General features: G+C 49.4%; 1 protein-coding gene across 5 annotated transcripts in view; it reads right to left on the bottom strand.

The window, feature by feature from the left end:
• Nucleotides 1-6,112: 6,112 nt before the first annotated feature.
• The window catches only part of KIF3C (kinesin family member 3C), a 32,218-nt gene continuing 14,262 nt past the window's right edge, over nucleotides 6,113-24,068 (bottom strand). Inside the window, exons 2-9 of one of the 5 annotated variants that reach the window (XR_003321937.4) lie at nucleotides 18,463-18,564; nucleotides 17,699-17,821; nucleotides 16,576-16,694; nucleotides 15,980-16,096; nucleotides 9,166-9,274; nucleotides 8,817-8,989; nucleotides 7,547-8,577; nucleotides 6,113-7,067 (exon numbers count right to left, since the gene is read on the bottom strand). Coding sequence is in view for 2 of the 5 variants with exons in the window: in XM_026520253.4 (XP_026376038.2) it covers nucleotides 8,484-8,577; nucleotides 8,817-8,989; nucleotides 9,166-9,274; nucleotides 15,980-16,096; nucleotides 16,576-16,694; nucleotides 17,699-17,821; nucleotides 18,463-18,564 (837 nt within the window). In the remaining 3 variants the exon portion in view is untranslated. Of the gene's footprint in view, nucleotides 7,068-7,310; nucleotides 8,578-8,816; nucleotides 8,990-9,165; nucleotides 9,275-15,979; nucleotides 16,097-16,575; nucleotides 16,695-17,698; nucleotides 17,822-18,462; nucleotides 18,565-24,068 lie in introns of those variants that run through there. The other 4 variants (XR_007190774.2, XR_006411502.3, XM_026520253.4 and 1 more) reach the window with 4 other exon arrangements.

The raw sequence follows: 24,068 nt of genomic DNA, 5'->3' as shown, positions 1-24,068 counted from the left end.
ACCAGACGTTGGTGGGTAGTGAAGGAGAGACAAGGCTGACATTTACAGAGAAGAGCTAGTCTGCAGAAATTTCTTCCAACTATCAGATGTGCAAAACCGTGTAACTGGACCGTTTGGTTCTCTGCAATGCCTGATCAAACTGGAAATTCCCTCTCGTTAGGAATATACATGACACAGTGTATGTAACCATAAGCCTAAAATTCATTGTATTTCCTCTTTTTGATGGAAATTGTGCACAAGAGAATTTATCAGGATTCTTGTGTTTACAGGCACAATCTTGTAGCCATACTAAAAGAGCTAGTACATCTGTGGGTATGTTGCGTGTTTTCTGCATCCCCACGGATACTGACATGTGAAAATAATACCAGAAGTTCATATGAAGCCATCACAGTTAGAACATTGTCAACAAACTGGTTAATAAGCATTATTATTTCAAATGGTGTTTACGATTAGTTACTGCACACACACACAACTCAGGATGCCCTGAAATCTTAGAGCTCATAGATGAAAAACAAATTTGATAGAGGTTTTCCCAATTTTAACCATAATTCTAAGAATTTACATGGCATTACCAATAAAGAGTTGAAGCTGAAAGAAGCTTCTAAACTCTCAATAACAAAAAGACTGAATTATTTTTCTATTTTTTGGCTAGAAAACATTACAAAATTGCTGTCAAAGACAGAGGCATCCAAAAAATGCACAGTAGAGAAATACAGGGCAAAGGTTTTAGAGATGGCCGTCAGGTATTTAAATAATACCAATATTGTATTATTTTTCTGAATTTTGCAAGGTGGTATTTTTCAGCTCTTAAACTATGTCGTATGTTTTGATTTATTTTCTCATTCTAAACAAATACTTTGATATTTAATTTTGTTTCATAATATTTGTCCTTTTTCTTAATAAGGGCTCTCCTCCCCTCTCCCCAAAATTGTATAAGGTCCAAATCCTGCAAACCTTGTCTCTGCTATTCCGGGCAGAGACACATCTGGACTTTGCAGAGGCCATCATGAAAAGCCCAAAGAATACAGGGCGGGGGCTCCTGGCTGGCTCAGTTGGTGGAGCATGCGACTCTTGATCTCAGGGTTGTGAGTTCGAGCCCCACACTGGCTGTAGAGATTACTTAAAAATAAAATCTTAAAAGAAAAAAAAAAAAGAACACACAGCATACCCTGCGAGCGGGAACAGGGCCAATACATGCAGTAGTAAGTACCATAATAAAATCCCTGATAATCAGCCACTTAGAATAAAGACACAAATTTCCACCTTGAAGGTAGGTGTGGCAAAGTTCTGGCCAATAGGATTATGCAAATTCCAGGCTCCCATAAAGGAACAGGGCATGCCCTCTACCTCTTTTTTCCCTTCCAGTGACTGGAATGCAGGTGTGGTGGTGAGTGTCTCGGCCATGTGGACAAGGACAACACTCTAAAGATGTTGAACCAAGAGTATGCAAGGAGTATTGGTCTCTAATCTCATGGAACAGCCTGATCAGTCCCCAAACTAGCCTTGGTCCACTTAGACCCATAATATTATGTGAAGGAGTAATACATTTTCTGTCTTGTTTAAGCCCCAATTATTGTGGATTGCCATTAGGCAGCTAGTCTTAAACCCTAACTGATACAACCATAATAATAACATAGGGTTCTTTATTCTTTATAAAATTCTGAAGTGTCTCTTATGATCAGTAACTGCTGGTGAGCGGGTGGGGTAGGGGAAGGTCATCACTTTGACCCTTTCTATGAGGATCCTGAGGCCCAGGATGTTGACTGACTTGCCTGGAGCATACAGGGGAGGGTCTCTGATAAAGCTACCTCACCAGCGGGGACGAGTGCCAGACGGAAACTGATGGGTGCACTTTGGGCATCAGTGTGGGTGATGAGCGTGCTGGCTTTTTGCTCTCTTTTTTTTTTTTAAAGATTGTATTTGTCTGTTTGTCAGAGAGAGAGAGAGCAGGCAGAGGGAGAACCAGGCAAAGGAAGAAGCAGGCTCCCCACTGAGCACGAGGCTGATGCTGGACTCGATGCCAGGCCTGTGGAATCATGACCTGAACCGGAGGCAGACGTTTAACCGACTGAGACACTCAGGCGTCCCCTGGCTTTTTGCTCTTAATATTCACACCTGACTGTTCTATTTGTAAACCCCTAGAGCAGGGGCAGCTCACATTTTTCTTTTCTCGTCTTCCTGTACTTTTCGAAATTTGCTGCTGCACATGGAAAGGAACGTAAAATCAGGGAGGGTTCCTGCCGCAAAGAGAATATGTCTCTCCCGTCGTCCCTCTTTATTCCCTCCTTTCCTTATCGACTGAGTTAAAAAGCCACCAGGCATGGCTGTGCAGCGAAGGGGGTCTGGCAAAGTTCGGCACCCACGAGAGGAGGACAACTGAGCATGGTGGCAGTCCTCTGGGGGTCAAGAAATTGGCCACGCACAAGGGAATTGGGCAAATAAGTAAATACACTGGGGTTAATGGAAGCCAGGTGTCTCATCTGTCAGGGAAAGGACTTTATAATATGAAAAATGGGAACACCAAAACGAACCCTGAGAGGCTGGGTTGAAAGTGGAGGAGTTGGGGGCGCCTGGGTGGCTCAGTCGGCTGAACAGTGGACTCTGGATCTCCGCTCAGGTCTTGATCTCACAGTGATGAGTTCAAGCCCTGCATGGAGCCTACTTAAAAAAAAAAAAAAATCTTAAAAAAACAAAAAAGAGTCTATGTGTGTTCTTAGTACAATCTTGCAACTGTTCTGTGAGTTTCAAATTATTTAAAAAATAAAAATAAAATCAACACACAACAGAAAACATAAACAGTGAGCTAGATTAGTAAATCCTTATGCCTTCCAGGCCCATCTCACCTGCTAACCATTTGTGTGACTTTGGGAAATCACTTTCCTTTTCTGGGTCTACTTTTGCTTGTAGCCAAGTAGGAGCTTCAGATGTGAACACATAATCACTTTGGTTTTCTAGCCCAAAGAAGGTAGCACTCTACCCCTCCCTCTGCCCAGTTGTTTAGAAAAAATGATACATGACTGAGTACAGGGGCTCCACAGGCCCTGAGGGGTGCTTTGTGCCCTCCTCTTCTACCATCCTCGAGCGTGGTCCTGGTGTCTACACAGGCCCAGGGCCCCAGCGCTGGCAGGTGTTGAAAGGCTGGCCCACTGTGAGCTTGGCTTGGAATTGCAAATGGTTGCAATGGAGATTCTCACACTTTAGTGAGTATTCACTGCAATCACCTGGAGCTGCTCATTTCAAATGCAAATTCCTGGCAAATCCCCCTAATACTAGCTTAAATCTGTAGGGATTTGTCTGCCACCATTATTATTCTTTTTTTTTTTTTTTTTTTTTTTTTAAGATTTTAAGTAATCTCTACACCCAATGTGGGGCTTGGACTTAGAACCCCGGGATCAAGTGTGGCAAGCTTCACTCCACTGACTGAGCCAGCAAGGTGCCCCTGTCTGCCGTCATTATAAATCCGGAGGTGGACAGACCCAGGCTGGTACAGCGGCACAAACTTTATCAGGAACTTGGTTCTCCACATCTTCCGCTCCATCAACCCTCACATGTTGTGCTTGTTGCCTCAGGGTTGAAATATGGCCGCTGCTCCTTGAACAAACCTGACGTACTCCCACCCACGAAGTTTGCATTTGCTTTTCCTCTCCTGGAGTCCCCTTCTGCACCTCCAGAAATCTGCTCAAATGTCACCTTCTTAGTAAAGGCTTTAAAACTGCAACTCCTTCCGTCCCACCCCAACCATCTGGGAACTCCCCGTCTCCCTTCTCTGCTTTATTTTTCTCAACCACACTATCACCATCTGACATGCAATGTGTTTTTCTTGTTCAGTGTCTTTTTCTCCCCACCCTAGAGTGTAAGCACCAGCGGGGGAGGGGTGGGGGGGCAGGGGCTTCTGTTTATTCTATTCACTGCTATATTCCCAGCACTTAGAACAATGCCTGGAATGAAGGTATGAGTAACAGGTGCTCAATAAATAGTTGTTCAAAGAGAGAATGCATTTCCAGGAGGTACATGTGACTTTTAGGAAGGAAGAAGAAAGGGGAAGAGGAAACAGATTTCCAGAAATTCCTAACGACTTCCATTTACGTCTGCTTAGCCAAAACCATATCACATGGCCACCTGTTGCTGCAGGAGAGTCTAGGAATATGAATATTTTTACTTGGGTACACGGCTCTCCTTGCACAATTTTTGTAAATAAGGAAGAAAAGAAGAACAGATATTGGAAAGGCAGCCTATAGTGTCTCCCCCATGGATCTGTCCTCGACTTAATGAAGTGGAATCTCTGAGGGTGTTAATTTTGACGCACGTGAGCCTTGGACCATGTTGTAAGAAAACTAATCAGCATAATAGGATGAGCCTAGAACGACCTTTCTTAAGCCACCGTGGGTCACAGATGCGCTGGTCATGGACGGCTGTTACGTTGGCCGAGCGGAACACACTCCATCCCCACTGCTACCCCCACCATCTTTCTTGAGAAAATCTTCACCTCCACCCCTCCTCCCTACACATGGTTACAGCAGTAGAACTTCTGGAGGTCTTGGTCAGATACCATGTTTCCACCCACCTGACCCAAAGCACCGTATTAGAGTCACGTTCCCATGGATTTGGCCCTGGGACTGAGATTCAAGTCTCTCCGGACGACGGGACCGTGTCAACAGAGAGCTGCTGCTGGCAGATGGATTGTCTGAACCACGAACTGAAGCAGCCGAGGAAAGAGCGCGAACCGCACACAGAAAGAAGTTTGGTGACCTAGAGAGGGTCTTTGTGGTGTTGGAGTCCCCGGTACTCCATGATTCCCGAGGACTGGTTCTGTCCTTGCCCTTGGGGTCCATGGCACGCTTTTCTGTGTCCTCATTTCATTCAGGCCATCTTAAATGCGTCTTTAGTTGTGGCCAAGCGTTATGACTAACACACACCCCTGCCCGGCCTTGGAGGAAGTGAAACCTGGCAGCTTCTTTATCAACAAACAGTTAACAAAAGACCCAGGCACCAAGGGAGAGCTTCGGCTTTTCTGGGAAGCTCTAGAAAACCACCTGTGTCAGCCATACAGGTGGCCCCACTGCTAACAGGAGAAATGAGTGGCTTTAAAATAGGACCTTGGTTTTTATTTCCCACCACTGCCCTTCCGTCCCCGGCCTTCACTCCTTATAAAACACACGGGGTGCCTATCCGTTTTCCTGAGGTGCGGCTGGGCTCGAGGGGTGGCAGAGAAGGAAAAAAAGCACAGGCTTTAGAGTGTGGAAATCCAGCCTCGTCGCTAACCACGCCTTTAGCCCAGTTAGTTAATTTTCCTAAATCTCGTCTGTAAACCGGTGACAACGCCTTCCACATGGGACGATGAAGTGAGTGTGCACGGCACGTCCCTAACACAACACCTGGCAGATCTCCATCAGCAGAGCCACTCCAGCGCTGGCCCTGGGGGCGGGCGCAGTGCACGCAGGCCGGGGGCCCCTCCAGAAGCATCCTCCCTGCCAGACCAACTGGCTCAGGACACCAGGCCAACCCCGGCGCTTCCCTGGGAGTCAGGAGCTTTCTGTTTGTGTGTGTGTGTTAGCAGCGAGTACTTTTCATTTCCCATGAGACCTCCATGCTACAGGGAACCAATAGCCAGAACCCAGAGGAAGGGAAAGAAGCCCTGGGAAGAGACCCCAATGGGATGTTAGTCTTTTGAACAATTGTAATTCAGCGCCCACCACATGCCAGGCACATCTATGTGCTTTTCGCTCATGACTACCCGCTCTCATCTCTCCTGGCCGATCCGTGGAGGAGCAAAGCTGTGAAATGATATCGACAGTTAATCGGACATCTAGGCTGTTCTGACATCTGCTACTAGCTCAGGGTGAACTGGGTGGGGCCGTTCGCCCAGAACACGAACAGCTGTTGCCCACGGCTCTGGCACAGACTTCAGGCTAGAGCCTCGGACCTGCCTCCCGGCCCTACTGGGCAGACGGGTCCCTTTTAAGCAGCCCATTCTTCCCCCAAGGTCCTGATAGCTGCAGCTGAGCTCCGAATACTCTCCAACCCCCCTTGGAAAGACAAGGAAGAGAGAGAAAGGAGAAAGTGCATGAGACAGTGTAAGTAAGAACAGAGGGAAGAGAAGGTAGGCGACCAATTCTGTGACGATACTCATTCCTTTATTATCGACTGTGTTAATTTGAACAGGGCTGGGCTGCAGGCTGCCGGCAGCGGCGAGCTGCAGGTGCATTTCAGCTCAACAGAGAGGCCTCATCTGAAGCCAAGGAGACAGAGGGTAATGTTCTTTTATATATATTTATATATTACATATGTCCCCGTATAGTCATATGTATAGAGTGACAAGAATGGGCCACTGCAGTAACTGTTATCCTAAATAAAGACCATACAACAGACATGGAAATTTGGTCCTTATCAAGGCCTTCACTTTGTCAGTCAAATGTTTGATACATCAAAAGGGAAAGGAGAGAGACAGAGAGACTGAGATCCAACCACCCCGGTGGCCCTGTTCCCAGCATAGCGCACACCGAGTGCAGAGTGTCCCCGGCGCATAGAGCGGAGGTAAACACACACACACACAAACACACACACACATACACATTTACACAAAGCCGCAGGCAGGAGCTCCTCCTCCGACACACCTCGGGCCCAGCCCGCAGACTGGGGGTGGTGAAACTGGGTATTTTGTGCTATAAGACTGTGAGGGTCAAGTGACCAGATGATGCAGAGTCGATGTGTCCAAGTGATGAATGGGGGTGATACGTGCGGTTTCATCCACAAACAAGAAAGGTCAGTGGGAGAGGCTGCTCGATGTGGGCATGAAGTCCCCCGAGGCCCAGGCCACCTGGGGGATTTCTACACATAATTCCTGTCCCAGACACAGCCAAACCTCTGACCTGAATCCTGAGTCTCAAATAATCTCTTGGGCTCCGATGAAGAACGGTACTTCCTTGAAGGACAGGAGCAAATGGCAATTGAGTTGTCCAACCATCTAGTCCAGTAACTACGGCAGAAATGATAGCATCATTGAATTAAACCAAACCGTAGCTTGGTCCTTAGAGCAGAACTTGAACTGTGCAAGAAGGACTCACCTCCTGATGGAAAGAGAAGAACCAGGTAATCAGCCCCCACCCCCGCCCCCACCTCCCACTCACCAAATTCAAGCAGCTTTGTCAATTTCACGCTTTTCTACAATGACTAAAATCCTTGTATTTCTGGAAACCAGAGATTGCCACTATTAGGGCATTTTGAGATCTTAAATCACTTGTTTCTTTCATGATTACCTCTTCACTCCTCTACCAAAATACACACTTAAAAAGTAAATCAATGAAAATTAGTTTCTTTCTTTTGGTAGAAATTTACTTATTACTTGAGATACCTGGAGATATCTTAGGATGTCACAAAAGGAGGTGGGGAGTACTTCCCTAGGGACCAATTTGCACAATTCTGAAGAAGGGATCCATTTTCAACAAAACAGTGCTCAACAAACGTGATGCAGAAGCAAAGCTGGCAGATTGTGCCCGGCTCTCTGTCTCCTGTGCTAAGTGAAGGGGGAAGCAACAGGTTCCAATACCTTTGTGTAGCCAGGGGGAGAATGACATTGATTCCCCCACTATGACCTGGGATCCAGGCAGCTGCAGAGGAAAGTGACCACAGCAGGAAGGAGCAGCTTCTCAAAAATGGGGAGTTGGCTTGATCGCTTGTTGATCCAAGTTACTTCTCCAAGGGGACAGAAACGAAGGGACTCAGAGAAGGGACTTCCTTTGATGACTGTCCATGTTGTCTCCACGACTGTTTCATTTTCTGCAGGTCCCGAAGAGGCAGCAACCGGCTGGTTCACAATTCCCATCCAAAGGTTGGGAAGGTGGCCAGGAAGCCGAGTTTGGTAAGCCATGAGTTCTTGCCAAAGCCGAAGAGCATGAGCTGTGTCGGTGAGGTCATGTAAGTCCTTGAAAAGGAGCCCAAGAGGCCACAAGAGGTTGTCTGAGGTCCAGAAAGTGAAGTGCAGGGCTCTTTTCGCCGGGAGCATAGGCCCAACACTGTCAGGACGTCTCTGGTCCTTTGTGGACATCTAGCATTTTTCTAGTCCCAGAAAGTGCTTAGGAACTGCTCACCGTCAGCATAGGAGGGGATGGATTATGGAGCGAGACAGGTAGAAAAAGTACTCTCTTCTCAGGCACTGGCTACCTTCCCTTGTGGGAGCAGCTGACGGGAGGAGCTTGAGGTCTGACATGGGGAGGGTCTAAAGTCAGAAGGAAAGGAGGCTATGCAGTGACCACGGCAGGCTCAGGCGAGGGCATCTCTCCCCACAACCGAGCTCCACAAATAAATAACATTAATTAAATAAAGGAGGCTAAGAAGAGCAGGCCGAGGCACGGTCTGCCAGATTCTCACCCCCTCACGCACACGCACATGCACACACACGCACGCACACTGAGCGTCGGTGAGATGATCCAGGGTTGGCTCCCCGTCCCAGGGGGCTCTTGGACGGGCAGCCTGATGGAGGGTTGTCACTCGTGGTCAAGCACTGCTGTGGGGCGCAGAGCAGCGGAGGCCAGTGAGGCATGTGGGGTAGATGGTGGAGGCCGCTGCGGACTCTGGCACCTGCGGAGGGTAGGGATGAGGTGGGTGAATGGGGAGGCTGGGAAACAGCAGGAAACAGAAAAGTGAGGACTTGCCTTTCCCTCATCTGCTTGCTGTGGGACCTCCTCCCGGATGACCCCAGTTCTCTCCCTCCCTTAATGCCTCACAGGTACAACCAAAACCCTCTTCGGCCTCAACCAGCCCATAGGGTCTCCATGCCTCCTAAGTCCATTGCCCACTCCAACCACAGTGGTACTGACCAGGACCTGGACTTTCGAACTTTAGATGTGGAAGGTCTTTCCAGAAAGCTGTCCAAGCGCATGAGCCTCTCCATGTGTAGCGCACGGGGGTCTTGTTCTTGGTCGTGAGAGAATTCCAGCTCAAAGACGGCTGGAGGGGACACATCCAACTCCAGAAACATTATGTTTTCAGCCTGCGGTGAGAACATCAGACCAGACGTGAGCAGTGGCCCTGATGATCCTAGCTCTTAGGCGCCCAGTCAATATTGGGTATAGCAAAGCTGGCGAGGTAAGTTGAGCAAGCAGAGATGATGAGCATTGCCTCCCTTGGGCTTTCTCTCCTTCCCCCTTCTATTTCCCAGCTTCTTACCCTGTACCTGGGGTGGGACCCCATGGCCATAGCAACCCGAGCATACTGGCTGATAGGCCTCTTGTAGCCCACTGCAGACGTTGGCCGCTTCTTCATTTGGCTGTTACTGCTGTGGGGAAGAGGCTATATTAGAGCGGATTTCTTTTGAAAATGGGGAAAATAATATCCTGAAGAATTAAGTATCATTCAAAGTAGGCAGGAGGCTCTGCACATCGTTTGCAGGAATTTTCTTCTCATTGTTCTAAGACAGCCGGACAAATAAACACTATAACACAAGAAAGCATATATTTCTTTACTTTTTTTTTCTATTTTTTTTCTACAATAAAAAGGTTTGACTAAGGGATGAAATGAAGGAAATCCAATCTTCTTTTAGCTTTCAGATTCATATGCTGATTTCACCCACTATGCAAGACCATTGATGATTAGTGGTTCCTCTTTTCATTTTTCTTCTTAAGAGTTAGTACAAAAAGAATGATTAAAAAATCAAGCTTGAAATGCAAGGGTCCCCAAATAGCCTAAACAATCCTGAAAAAGAACAAAGTTGAAGGATTCGCATGTCCCAGTTTCAGAACTTAATACAAAGCCTACAGTAATCAAGGCTGTGTGGTACCAGCATAAGGACAGACATACAGATCAATGGAATAGAATTGAGAGTCTAGAAATAAACCCTTATATCTACAATCGATTTTCTATAAGGGTACCAAGACCATTCAATGGGGGAATGAACAGTCTCTTTAACAAATGGTACTGGGACAACTGGATGTCCACAGGCAAAAACATGAAGTTGGATCCTTACCTTGCATCATCTATAACAATTAACTGAAAATAGACCACAGACTTAAATGTAAGAGCTAAAACTATAAAACCCTTAGAATAAATGACAGAAGTAAATCTTCATGACCCTAGATCAGGTAACGGTTTCTTGGATATGCTATCAAAAGCTAAAGCAACCAAAGGAAAAAATAGATAAATAGGACTTCGCTGAAACGAAAAGCTTTTGGGGCCCTTGGGTTGCTCAGTTGGTTTTAGTGTCTGACTCTTGATTTGGCTGAGGAACGTTTACTGCGATATCATTTACAATCGCAAAAAACTAGAAACAACCCAAATGTGCAGGAATAGGGACCAAAAAATGTGTAAAGAAATATGATGGAGTCATTAAAATCTTTGTGTGGTTCCATGTGCACATGAAAAGATTTCCACAACACAATAAATAAAAAAGCAAATAAAAGGATGACGGTTGTGGGTTTTTTTGTTTTGTTTTTTTTTTTAAAGATTTTATTTATTTGACAGAGAGAGACACAGAGAGAGGGAACACAAGCAGGGGATGAGGGAGAAGCAGGCTCCCTGCTGAGCAGGGAGCCCGATGTGGGGCTCAATCCCAAGACCCTGGGGCCATGACCTGAGCCAAAAGGCAGATGCTTAAAGACTAAGCCATCCGGGCGCCCGTTTTTTGTTTTTTGCTTGGGCGGGGGTTGGGGCAGAGGGAAAGAGAGAGAGAGAATCTTAAGCAGGTTCCCTGCCCAGAGCAGAGCCAGATGCGGAGCTCGATCTCACAACCCTGACATCATGAGCTGAACTAAAATCAAGAGTCAGATGCTTAGCCACCCAGGTACCCTGTTTTTGTTTTGTTTTTAAAGTAATGTTTAGGCGGGAACCCGGGTGGCTCAGTCGGTTGGGCATCTGCCTTTGGCTGGGGTCACGATCTCAGGGTTCCTGGGATACAGCGTGGACAGCGGGGAGTCTGCTTCTCCCTCTGTCTGCCGCTCCCCCTGCTTGTGCTCTCTCTCTCTCTCAAATAAATAAATAAGGGGGAAAAAAGAAAAAAAAAGAAATGTGTGTGGATGTGTATGTATGTTTAGAAAAAAGTCTGCATATTCAACAAAATGTTAATAGTTGTTTTTGGATGGTATGATTACAGGTGACTTTTATTATCTTTATGCCCTTCTGCAAAATCTGAACTATTTTATAATGAAAATATATCACTTTATATCTAATTATCTCAGACATTCAGAAACGTATAGAAAACAATATATATGTGTATGCTTACCATTCAGCTTTGTCAAATCATCTATTTAACATTTTGTTATACTTATGCCAAATTTTTTTTTTTAAAGATTTTATTTATTTATTCGACAGAGATAGAGACAGCCAGCGAGAGAGGGAACACAAGCAGGGGGAGTGGGAGAGGAAGAAGCAGGCTCCCAGCGGAGGAGCCTGATGTGGGACTCGATCCCATAACGTCGGGATCACGCCCTGAGCCGAAGGCAGACGCTTAACCGCTGTGCCACCCAGGCGCCCCCAGATTTTTTTTTAAGAAGTAAAATGTAGGCATTTTTGAAAACTCCTATCTTTCCCTCCCCAGAGTTAATTATTCTCTTGAATTTGGCACTAATCAACACAGTGCATGTTTTTATAGTTACTTATCTATGTGGATATTCATAAACAATATACATGGGTATTTGTATGCCTATTTCTAAAATTTGTACTGTCTGGTATACATACTGCATTTTTTTTTTTTTGCTTGTTCAACATTTTTTTAAGATTTATCCATGCACCCCTAGATTAGATTATTCAAGTTTGCTTATATTAACCACTTTAAGGTTGCAATATAACATCATATATATGTATATGTATAATGTTCTCTTATTGATGTACATCTAGGTTGTTTTTTTTTCCTATCACAGTGCTGTTGTGAACATTTCTATACAGGTATCTTCAAGTTCATATTCAACAGTTTCCCTGGGGTATATACCTAGGAATGGAATGGTTCCATTGTAAGGTATGTATATTTTCAACTTTACTAGATATTGCCAAATTGCTTTTCAAAGTGGTTATACCTATGAAAGCTTCCATTGCTCTCTATCCTAGCCACTCACAGTATGTCAGACTTCTTCCCTTCAGCAGTGTGACGAGTGTGGTGTATTGCTTTTACGATTCAAAACAAAGATAGGAAAGAAAGCAAGAAAGTATTTCCATTAAAACAAAGTAACACTGGTTTTGGAGTGAGACTCTCTGAGATTGAATGTTGGCTCTGCCTCTTACAGCTTTGTTACCTTGGGAAGTGGCTGAAAACCTCTGTCCCCACCCCCCACCCCCTCCCGCGTCACACAGAACTGCTGAGATGAAGCGAGACAAGCAGTGAGCAGAGCACACAGCAAAGGCTCAACCCCCGCAGCTGTGATGATTATTTATTCTCTACGCAACTTGCTAATTTCAAGCAGGGATACAAAGGAGCAATGCAAAAAAACCAAAAGGCAGACAGAAGAGAAGAAACAGGCCGAGTACTTCACAGATAGGACATCCTGTCCTTGACTCGTGGCACGAGCAGGAGCTGACGGAACAGTGCCTGCCTTCTGCCGCAGAAATGCCATTCTTGTGGTTCATTTTATCAAGCACATAAGAGTGCTGGACCCCACCTAGGGGGCCCTTCTGACCCCACTTTAGGGAAAAAAACAGGGAAGGGTGAAACTGTAGAAGCCCCAGCTCACTCTGCAGCTGTGTGGCCCCTGGGGGGGGGGCGGGGGAGGGGAGGAGGAGGAGAGGAGGGGGTTGGGGGAGGAGAGGAGCGGGGCGGGGAGGCTGTGCCTGCACACAGCAGCAGCGGCCATCGCAACTCAAGGGGACGGGGTGGGGGGGTGGGGAGTTAGTGACGTCACCTCTTCTCATTTAGAAGGTGTGTCTACATATCCAATTTGAATTTGCCACAACCTCCTGAGATGTAGACCGGGCAGACAAGGAGCCTGAGGCTCAGACCAGCAAAATGCCTTTTGTGCCTGAGGTCAAACGATTAGGAAGACACTTGGAACTGGATCTGCCCAAATACTCTTTTTAGGATGCTGTACTGTCTCTCAGGAGAACACCAGGCCAGGCTGGGGCTGGGAGCGGCTTGCAGGCTGCAAGCTCTGGGAATAGGACCGGGGGACAGGGCTGGGCGAGCGGAGCAGTGGATCAGTGTGAATTGGCAGCCTGACCCAGTAAAGATGCCAGGGCTATTCTGGGTGGCATTCGGGAAGAAGGGGCTGGGGGAGGGCAGTCTGTAATTGGGACACCAAACTTCCCATCTACTCCCTCTTCTGCCCCAGGCCTACTTTCCATGATTGATCCCTCTCTAGTAGGCAGGTTGTGGCTGACAGCCCAGAGCAGGGGCCTGGCTCTGCCTGCATCCACCCCTCCCAACAGAGACCCACAATAGTTATATGCTGAGTAGATCCTAAGAATTGTCCCAGGACCCACCCTGGCTGCTATATGGCTGCTATCACAGTATTTTTTCCCCTTAATATTATAAAGGTATCTCTCAGCTCTGTCTTAGGGGATGACCCCGATGTCATTATCCACTGTCTTATCTCCCCCTTTTTCTCTTCTGTTCTGAAAACTGGCATCCAACATCATAGGGTGAGTTTTCCTTCCAGGTCATTCCCAATCATCTGCCACAGCGAGCCTGATTTGTCTGTGTGATCTGGTCCCTCTGTCCCCGAAGGCCAGCTGTCCACCCTGCAGCATTCTCCTGCATGTCTACTTACGCCCCCTTTGTAAGATTTTTACATTTATTTTAGAGAAAGAAAACACGAGCAGGGGGAGGGGCAAAGGAAGAGGGAGAGAGAGAAAATCCTCAAGTAGACTCCCCTCTGAGTGCAGATCGGGACTGGGCCCAGGACCCTGAGCTCATGACCGGGGCTGAAATCCAGAGTCAGATGCTTCGCCACCCAGGCGCCCCTCTGCTTACTCTCTTTCCCTCCGCACTGCCCTACCCTGCCCGGGGAGGCTGGAACTTCTCCCTGTTCAGATTCAGCTCAGTTGTCACAGACCTGTGAATAAAGCTAGGGACTCAACCCAGAGCTGAGAATGTTCTCACTGAGGTAAACTTTGCCTCTATCACAAAACCGGTTTAACTATCTTGATTCTATTTCAAGCAAGGAATGCTCCCTCTCTAAACTTGGAGAATGCCTGGGTAAAAAATCAAAATCTAAAACAAGAGCAGTAAACCAAACTGCCCTTGTCTGACACTTCTAAAGGATGAAGGCAAACTGGCTGCTCTGGAGTCCCTGTAATGACAATATTGGCTTATTGGTGTGACTGCACCCATTTATTGATTATCTCCTCTGTGGCCTGGAGTCTCCCACACATTATCTCATTTCAACTTCAACAATGCTACAGGGTACATTTACTATCCCAACTTTACAGGTGAAGCAATTTGGGTTCGGAGAGGTTTAAAAACCTTTTCCGGGGCCACCTGGGTGGCTCAGTTGGTTAAGTGGTTGACTCTTGTTTTCAGCTCAGGTCATGACCTCAGGGTCCTGGGATTGAGCCTCAAACTCAGCAGGGAGTCCGCTTCCTCTCCCTCTCCCTCTTCCTCTCCCTCTGCCCCTCACCCTGCCCATGCTCTCTCTCTCTCTCTAAAATAAATAAATAAATAAATAAATAAATAAATAAATAAATAAATAAATAAAATCTTAAAAAAAAAAAAAAAGATTTTATTTTTACATAATCTCTACACCGAACACGGGGCTTGAACCCACAACCCCAAGATCAAAAGTTGCATACTCTACCAACTGAGCCAGCTAGGAGCCCCTGCAAAATTTCATTTGAGGAACTCTTCTAAGTACAAAATCAACCTATTGATCAGAAGCCTCTCCAGCATCTCCCTCCAGTAGAGGGCACTAGAGTAGAGGCTTTCAAACTTGGCTTTCCTGCAGAATCACCGGGAAGCTTTGAATAAAGTCCAAAGCAACACCATTGAAAAGTCCTCAACTCATGAACTTACCACTTACAAAGTAGCATAGTGTCAGCTTGGGTGGGGTCAGCCTTTTATTTTTCTATGTTTTATTTTTTTAAAGATTTTATTTATTTTTGAGGGAGAGAGAGAGAGCACGAGTGGGGTGAGGGGCAGAGGGAGAAGCAGGCTCCCCGCTGAGCAGGGAGCCTGATGTGGGACTCCTGGGATCATGACCTGAGCCGAAGGCAGACGCCCCCGGGTCAGCCTTTTAGACAGTAGAGAGATTGAGTAGGCATGTGATGCCCCAGTGGGAAGCCACAGACCTTTATAGCTAGCTCCCCACCCAGTGTTGGGGAGAATCTTGCGCTATCTTGTCATTAATATTCCTAAGACAGAGAGAGCAAAGAAACTCCAGGGAAGTGCTTTGGTATCCAGCCTCCTAAACAGCTCTGTACACAGATTTTCAATTAAGGGACAGTGGTCCAGCTGAGTGGGGCAGTCCCTGTGTTGGGTTTGAGTAGCATGTTATTCTTCATAGCCACCAGCAGAGGGAGCTACACACCCAGCCAGTGGATGCAACGGGTACCTAGGAGCTAGGCTATATGGAAACAGGTGGAAATGCTGAATCACCAAGCTGAGCTGCGTGAGGTTATAAAGCCTGGGTCACACCACTATCATTTCCTGATCTGATCACATCCCTGCATTCCTCTGACTGTGTCTGATTTCCCTTCTGTCCGTACAGTCCTGTACACAGTGCCCAACACAGTAAGGCAAATATTAACTATTGTTGCTATTTTTAGCACCTGACAAATGAATATTCACCAGACTGACCAAAATGTTATCGTTCACTGGGACTGCCAAAAGGCTAAGATGCTCTTCCCCTCCTTAGGGCCCTCGCGGGGCACCTGAGACATTTTGTTTTGGGCAGAACACCCTTCCTTCGTGAAGTCCCCTACGTTAGGTCCTGAGAAATCCATCCTCCACCTGCATCTTTCCTACCCATCTCCAAATGCACAGAGACCTCTGTCTCCCCGCAGGCCCCTGGCCACCCCCAACCTAGTGGGGGGGGGGTGTGCCCAGACCAGGCAGTGAGAGACTCACACTCCGGCGGGCACGAGTGGCTGGAATTTCCATTGCTCCTCCTCACAGTCCAGGAAAAGCCGGTTCATGATCTTGTTCTTCTCCTCAGGGGGGATGAAGTTCTCGATGATTAGGTACCTGGGAGCAGGAATGAGGTAGAGATGGGGAACCGGGGAGTGAGAGACCACACGGGACACGCGAAGGTGGAAGCAAGAAGCAAAGAGGCAGAGGGAACGGAAGAGATTGAAAAACCAGAAAGTTGGAGGAAGAGAGGATCCCTACAGCAATCACAAAACTTGAAATCCCTGCTTCCAGTGCAAAGACTGAAGGCTCAGGGCCTTATGGGTTACTCTTGACCAGTACCCACCATGCACTCTGGGGGCTCATCGTTATGGCAGAGCAGAGGAAGGAGAAGGAAACAGAGGAGATACACGTAACTCTGGAAGTTAGACCTCGTCCTCACCCCTCAGACACATTGTATTCCTAAGGCACCTGGACTCCTGGGGGAAGAAAGGGCTGGAACGAGGCCTTGAGGAAGCAAGTAAGCCCCTCGGGGAGAGGCCGGGCAGCGAAGGACGGCTGTGAGGACCAGGAAGGGGAAGAGGAGGGGGTCCTACTTCAGCTTGAGCTCCCGGGTCTGCTCATTCTGCGCCTCCTCCAGGTCCTGCCGCACGCGGATGTACTCGTCATGCTGGTCCTGGATCTCTGCCTTCACCGCCTGCAGCTTGGCGTAGAGCTGCGTGGGGACAGGCGCCGCTCAGAGGCTACGCGGTGTGGCGGCGAGGCCCCCGTCACCCGGCCTGGGCCCCGAAGCCGCAGGCTCAGGCTCCACCAGTCGAGTCCAGGTTATTCAAAGGGCCGTCCTGTCCCTCCTTCCCTAGGGCCTGTTCCCCGCTCCCTCTCTGCTGCCGTTAGCCTTGGGGAACGTTCAAACTGAAAGGGACCCGAGAGACCTTTTAGTCCCAACCCCCTCTTTTTACAGAAGAGGTGACTCAGGTACACAGTCGCTCAAGGTCACACAACCAGGTAAGAGAAGAGTCCGAATCAGGACCCAAGCACAGAACTGCTGGTGCAGGGCTTCCGGAGGGGAGGGGGCCTAAGTCCGCAAGAGTGGGGGTGTGGAGGGCAGCAGAGAGCCTGCTATCCTGCTCCGAACCCGCAGGAGGTAGCTCTGTCCCTGGAAACTACACTGTGGCTGGGCCTCTGCCTAGCCTGCTCTGGGCCAGCCACATGGGCAACCCAATGGGATTTCCAGGTTCTTCCCAGAATCTGGGCTGGCGTTCGCCGCTTCCTGTCCCTATACATGCCCTTCTCTGACTGTGGACTTTGCAGGGTTCCTGAGATCAGACAGTCTCATCCCTTCCCTTCCCCCGCTCCCCCAGCCTTGGGTCTCCTCAGGCCTCCTTGACACTCCTATCCTGGGCCCGGCTACCCAGCTGGGACCCACTGATGACACTGTGCAGGGGACGTTACCCACTGCTGTGACGATGGCAATGGGAGACTGGAAGTGAAGGCCTTCCCAGCCCCCCAGGCCCAGCCTGGCCCAGGAGAAGAGGCTCCGGTGCACGCCAGCACCGACCCCGCCTCCCCCCGCTCCTCAGCCCGGCAGCCCCGGCGAAGTCACTCAGGGTTCCAACAGTTTGAGCAATGCGGGGAAGGGGCCCTAAAGCACAGACCCCCCGGGTGGGTGACTGTCTTGGGCAGAGGCTGCAGGGCCCTCAGCCCCCTGCGGCCTCTCACCTTCTTGAGTTTCTTGGTTTTGACCTCCACCTCCTGCTGCAGGGACGTGTAGGTGCCCCGGAGCTCCATGGTCTCCTCGTCACGGAGCATCATCTCCTGCTGCATTTCCCGTTCACGGCGTTTCTAGGCCAAGGCAGGGCACAGGGGCTCAGTGGGGCGGCGTGTACCGGGGAGGGCCAAGGAGCTCAGGGGACAAGCTCACTCTGCCTGTCACGGGATCTGGCTCCACTGCGGCCACAGATGCCGGGAAGGAGAAGAGAGCGGCCCATGGCCCCTGCTCCTATGCATCATCAGTGGAGCCTCTCTGAACCTTCTTCTTAGCTCATATGGCCATGTCTTTGCCGCACATTGCCCCCTGTGGATGGAGACCCCATCCCGAATAGCTCGCACATTCTAGGAGTGTCAAGCCGACATAGATTCCCATACACTGGCTTCCCAGCTGCCTCACCCTCTCCCCATGTGGTATCATAGATGACTGGTAGGACGAACAAAGTGTGGTTCTTGACGATTCAGGACATCATCATACAGAACTTATACCCTTGTGGAAGGCCCGGGAATTAACACCGGGCAAGCTATAGCAGTTGACATTACGGGGAACACTTCCTCTCACCCCCCAGCTGGCTGTGTCCCTGACAGAGGCAGGCCCCTGGGCTAGTGGACCCATGGGACCCAGGGTAGCACGTCTGATGGCTCACTGCCCTGTGTCCTCCAGACAAGACCTCCAGGCCATGTGCTCCCACGGGACCTGAAGCCGCCAGCCCTACCTGCTCCGCAATCTCCTGCCTCTTCAGTTCCAGCATCTTCTGCTGCTCGTTGGTGTGATCCATGATGTTCCTGCCCCCGATGAGCAGCTTGCTCTCCATGGCCTGCAGACACAGAGGGGTTAAGAGACGGGCTTTTCAAAGATGGCCACAGCATCACCAGGTGAGAGGGTTGGCTTCCCTGCTCTGTGGTCCTTCCAGAAGTGGACAAAAGATGTGTCCCAGATGGGGCCTTGTGGCCCTCACCAAAACAAAGTTTCCCCTCTGGTCTCCTAGGCTCCAGCCAAGGCTCCCATTGTCGGTAAGACCATTAGGTGAGGCAAAGAGAGGGCATCCCACGGGGAATATAGGCACCTGATCTGTTTGCTCTGGATACAGATGGAAGGTTGCTTCACCATGAGGAGGCTTTTGAATCCTGGCACTGAGCTCCCAGCCGGTATTCCAGGGTGGGGAGCACAGATACCGTCCCCGGGCAGCCCAGCTCTTTAGCTAACTGGCTCCCGACTCAAGAAGAGGGCTCTCAGCACAGGTGTAATCTTCAGCTGACATGGAAAGCAGAAGAAAAGCCAAAGGGAGAAGACTCTGCAGCACTAAGGGGCAGTATGAGGCCCCAGAAGCCACATGAGCTTTGGAGATGGCCGGGAGACCGGGGTTCGGCCCACTAAATGCAAGGCCGAGACCAAGTTAGCCCCTTCGGCTCTCACATCTGTCACATGGGAACAGCCTCTGTTCCAGGATGGCGGACAAGTACTGCTGAGCACTGCCGTCGAGGGGCTGAATTAAGCCCTGAGCAAACACTACCTCCGTCCTCACCCTGAGAGAAAGCTACTCTTCCTCTCCCCACTCAACAACTGAAGAAATCGAGAGTAACTAGCCTAAGGTCATGCCGCTAGTTCACGAAGAGGTAAGATTCGAACCCACCATCCCCAGTCCCACTCCGTAAGCCGCTGTGCTGTGTGAAAGCCCCCAGCCCGGTGCTTGGCACAGACACGCCGTAGGCGCTGGTGGACTCTGGGGCTTAGCAGATCATGGATTCGCAGAAACTGGGTAAACTGGGACTCCATAAAATGCATTTTCACTCGGGCCGCTCGGAGGGTGCTGCCCCAGGGCACTCCAGCTGTCCTCTGATTTCATCGCAGGCTTCCCGGAAGGTTGAGATCACCCGGAAGCCACTAGAAGATCTTGGCTGCCTCCCCGCTGGAATTTTTCCCAGTGGGACCAGCTGACCTGCTTGCGGGCTCTCAAAGGAGGGGGTGCGGTCGCCACGTGGGGGCAGGGGGCCCTTCTGCCACCTGTGGAGGCCCCACCACTGGGGACAGAGCGGGACAGGGGTGGAGGGCTGCTTTTGGGGGGTCAGAGGTTGGGCTGTGTGAGGATGCCGTGGGACCCTGCGCGAAGGTGGGCCAGTCAGAGCGGCCCCACGCGTCCTCAGAGGCCAAGGGCAGAGCTGCCGCAGAGCCAGGGGCCCTGGGGAGCTGCCGGTCCTCACTGTCACACCACTGCCACCAGCTGTGCTTATGCACCTCCCCCCAGGCCTTGCTGGGGGGGGGGCTGTCTCACCATCCGGTCCACCCCCACAGCACAGGCCTGAACCCAGCCTAGACGCTTCGTTCTCACTCAAGGCCAGCACCTGCACGATCCTTTGAGTGAACGATTCCTTAAATTTTGTGCCCTGTGCACCTTACGTCCCTCGCCCCAGGCCTTGCCCTGCGTGTGTCTCATGCCTCCCCTACGTTGGGCCAGTCATCAAATCCCATCAGGTCTGCCTTCTTGTTAGGGCTCCCACCGTTCCCACCTTTCCATCCACGAGTGCACCTGCTGACTTCACCTCAATCCTCATGACTCCCCCCGACAGTCCATCAGCTCCCTCCTGCCTCAGCGTCCCCTTCCATCGCTCTCCACATGACAGCCCGGGGGCAGTCACCAGAAACACAAGTCAGAGCGTGCCTCTCCTCTGCTGCGAAGTATTCAAAGGCCTCCATTCCTTGCAGGATGAAACCCAAAGTCTGCCGCGGTGCCCTGCCCGGTGGGCTGGCCCGGCCTCCCCGCCTCCTCTTACTGCTTACTCACTACGCACGCTCTGTGCACCCGCTCCGCCAAAAGAATTCCAGCTCCTGCAATGTGCTGGGCCTTTTCACAACACTGGGCTTCTTCCCACTCCACGTCCACCTGGAAAACCACTACTTGTCCTGCAAGACCCAGCTTGAGTGTTTGGGATGTGTTCTCCAATCCCCTCACATCTGCACGTTTCCTCCTTTGGGCCTCCTCAACAACCAGCACACACTGCTCTTCTTTTCCCTTGGTGGCCCATTATTGCTTACATCCTGTCTCCCCTGTGAGCAACTTCAAGGGAAGGGATCCTGTCTTACTCAGACCTCAGGGTCCCAGGGCTTGGCACAGTGCTTGGCACATAGCAAGTACTCAATGAATGTTTGAGGAACTGAAAGGAATCCCTGGGGTCGTCCCAGAGGGGGTTCCAAGTCCTTTCCCTGGGCTCTCTTATCCAGAATAGAACTGACCCTTGACGGGGCGCCTGGGTGGCACAGTCGTTAAGCATCTGCCTTCGGCTCAAGGCGTGATCACGGCGTTCTGGGATCGAGCCCCACATGAGGCTCCTCCGCTAGGAGCCTGCTTCTTCCTCTCCCTCTCCCCCTGCTTGTGTTCCCTCGTTCGCTGGCTGTCTCTCTCTATCAAATAAATAAAATCTTTGAAAACAAAACAAAACAAAAAAAACTGACCCTTGATCCCAGCTTCTCCTCCATCAATGGACCAACCCACACTCACTGTTGCAGGGCAAAGGGGCAGAGCAGCAGGGTCTGAGCATCTGGGAAACCTGGCAGGAGGGTGGAGATGGGGGAAGAAGGAGACAAGGCAGGAAACCCCCTCCTGCTGGAGCCATGGATAACTGATCCCTTTAACTACCGGGTCATGAGATCTTAGGGACCTGGTGCCTGGCCTGGCTTCCTATTTTGGGACACTCCAGCCCTGAGTCCTTGCACTCCCCTTGGTAACTTACAGCATTCTAGCATTCGTCACTCTTTGCCACCGCATAAAGGCATGACTTCTCAAACTTGGTTGCTGTATTAGAATCACTGGGGAGCTTTTAAAATTCCCACGGCCGGGCCACGTCGCGTTATTGTCTTGGGCCCTTCCCCTCATGAGTGGCTGTAGAAACTCCCACGCCAGGTGCTCCGGGGAGGGGTCTAGTGAGGAAGGCACAGGGCAACTGCTGATGCCCTGGTTTTCCTGACTGACTGACTGACTGACTGACTGAAGGGCTGGGGACTAGGGTGGAGAGAGAACAGGGCAAAGAACAAGGAGGAAGAAAAACCATCGTTGTCTTTGCATGTCGGGTGTTCCACATTGACTTCTAATAACCCTTTAAGAAGTGGGTCTCACGCAACTAATGAATCATCGAGCCTTACATCGGAAACCGGGGATGTACTGTATGGTGACTAACATAATATAATAAAAAATCATTAAATAAATAAATAAATAAAAAGAAATTCAGTTACCTTATAGCAAAAAAAAAAAAAAAAAAAAAAAGAAGTGGGTCTCAAACTCGGATGTATAGTAGACTCACCTGGGGAGCTTTTCCCAGGCCCAGCGCCCAGACTACACCCCACGGCCAATCAAACTGCAAAGGGGCTGGGGAGCCTGTGATGAGGCCCAGGCATCTGTGGTCTTTAAAAGTTCACATTAAAGAATCAGGGCTTTTTGAGATCCCCCAGAATCAGTGTTACCTGGGGACTTGTTAGAAATGCAGGATTTCAGGGGCGCCTGGGTGGCTCAGTCGGTTAAATGTCTGCCTTCGGCTCAGGTCATGATCCCAGGGTCCTGGGATCGAGCCCGGCATCGGGCTCCCTGCTCAGTGGTGAGCCTGCTTCTCCCTCTCCCTCTGCCTCTCCCCTCCCCCCTACCTGTGCTCGCTCTCTCAATAAAAATCTTAAAAAAAGAAATGCAGGATCTCAGGCCCTACACAGACCTAGTGAATCAGAATCTGCTTTGTAATGAGATCCCCAGGTGGCCTGTGGGACACGCTTTAAGGGGCACACTAAGGCACCGTCATTTTCCTCCTGTAAGCTCAGACAGCGTAAGGAATCCATGCAAGGTCGCATCACGGCCATTCAACTTAAATGGAGAATCCAGGTCCAGGTCGGCCTGGCTCCAAAGCCCATGCTGTTTCTACTCCAGACATTTGTTCTGTTCAATGTTTTAGGGAGCAAAACCTGCTATAAGAAAAGCGACATGTTTCCAGCAGGAGGAAATCATGTCTGACTAATCTCCACGGTTATTCCGGTACTCGGGAAAGCCAGTGGCCAGCCCTTTAGAGGTTAAAATGGCATGGTTCTAGATCAGAGATTAGTCAAAGTTAGATGGGGGGTGGGGGGGAAGGGGAGGAGGCAGAGAAAGGGAAGTACTTTCTCATAACGCAGGGGTGGGGGTGGATTAGGGAAAGGAAACAGAAACAGGCACGTCTCTGGATGGAAAAATGTTCAGATATGAAAAGACAGGACTGATCTCCATTCGAAATCATGCAAGAAAGAGAGCACTGGCCAGACACCCAGCTCCACAGATGCCCCCAGATCCTCCTAAGTGGTAATGTTCGAGAGCATTCTAGGCCACTGAGCTGACAAAAAATGTCAGATGAGCTTCAATTACAGTTTTACGTTCTGGGAAAAAGGAATCCTAGCTCTGCTCATTAAATGATAGCTGGGAGTGCCGTCAGTGATAAGCTAAAAAAAATTTTTTTTTAAATAAAAAATAAATAAATAAAATAAAATGAAATATAAAAAGAAAAAAGAAAAAGAAAGGCAGGAGGTGGGGGAGTAATTATTGTTCCCAGAAGACATTGGCTTAATATGCTGCCAGAGCTAAAAAAGCCACTAGCATCTGGCCAGCCACCATCATGAAGGCTTTTTGGAAACAAAACAAAAATCATCCTACCCTAATATAAAATGGTGATGCAGCTGGATCTGGAGTGCTGTGTGTAGTTCCCTCAGTGCGTCTCTGGGGACAGGCAGGAGAGAGAGATCCAGAGAAGGACAGCTAAAACCATCCAAGGGCTATTAAAAAATAGGACTCTTTGGTGTGCAAAGACAAAGAAAGGTTAAGAGGATAGACGTGGAAACTATATGATCAAAATAGGTGTGGGGACCCCTGGCTGACTCAGTCTGCAGAGCGTGCGACTCTTAATCTCAGGGTAGTGAGTTCGAGCTCCAGGTTGGGCACAGAGCTCAGTTAATTAAAAAAATAAAATAAAATAGGTGTGAAAAGGAATGATCCAGACTTTTCCAATCAATCCTGGTACATAGAGGGAGAGCCTATACTTTGGACTTTTAGGACAAATAAAGGGAAGTTCTGGGGCGCCTGGGTGGCTCAGTTGTTAAGCGTCTGCCTTCGGCTCCGGCGTGATCCCAGAGTCCTGGGATTGAACACCGCATCAGGCTCCTCTGCTGGGAGCCTGCTTCTTCCTCTCCCACTCCCCCTGCCTGTATTCCCTCTCTCGCTGGCTGTCTCTCTCTCTGTCGAATAAATAAATAAAATCTTAAAAAAATAAAAATAAATAAAGGGAAGTTCTACTGTTTACAGAAGGTAATAAATTTCTG

The sequence above is a fragment of the Ursus arctos genome, unplaced genomic scaffold (assembly GCF_023065955.2).
Source record: "Ursus arctos isolate Adak ecotype North America unplaced genomic scaffold, UrsArc2.0 scaffold_8, whole genome shotgun sequence".
Classification (NCBI taxonomy): Eukaryota; Metazoa; Chordata; class Mammalia; order Carnivora; family Ursidae; genus Ursus; species Ursus arctos.
Note: the sequence above shows the minus strand (reverse complement) of the source record. Positions and strands in the feature narration are given on the sequence as shown.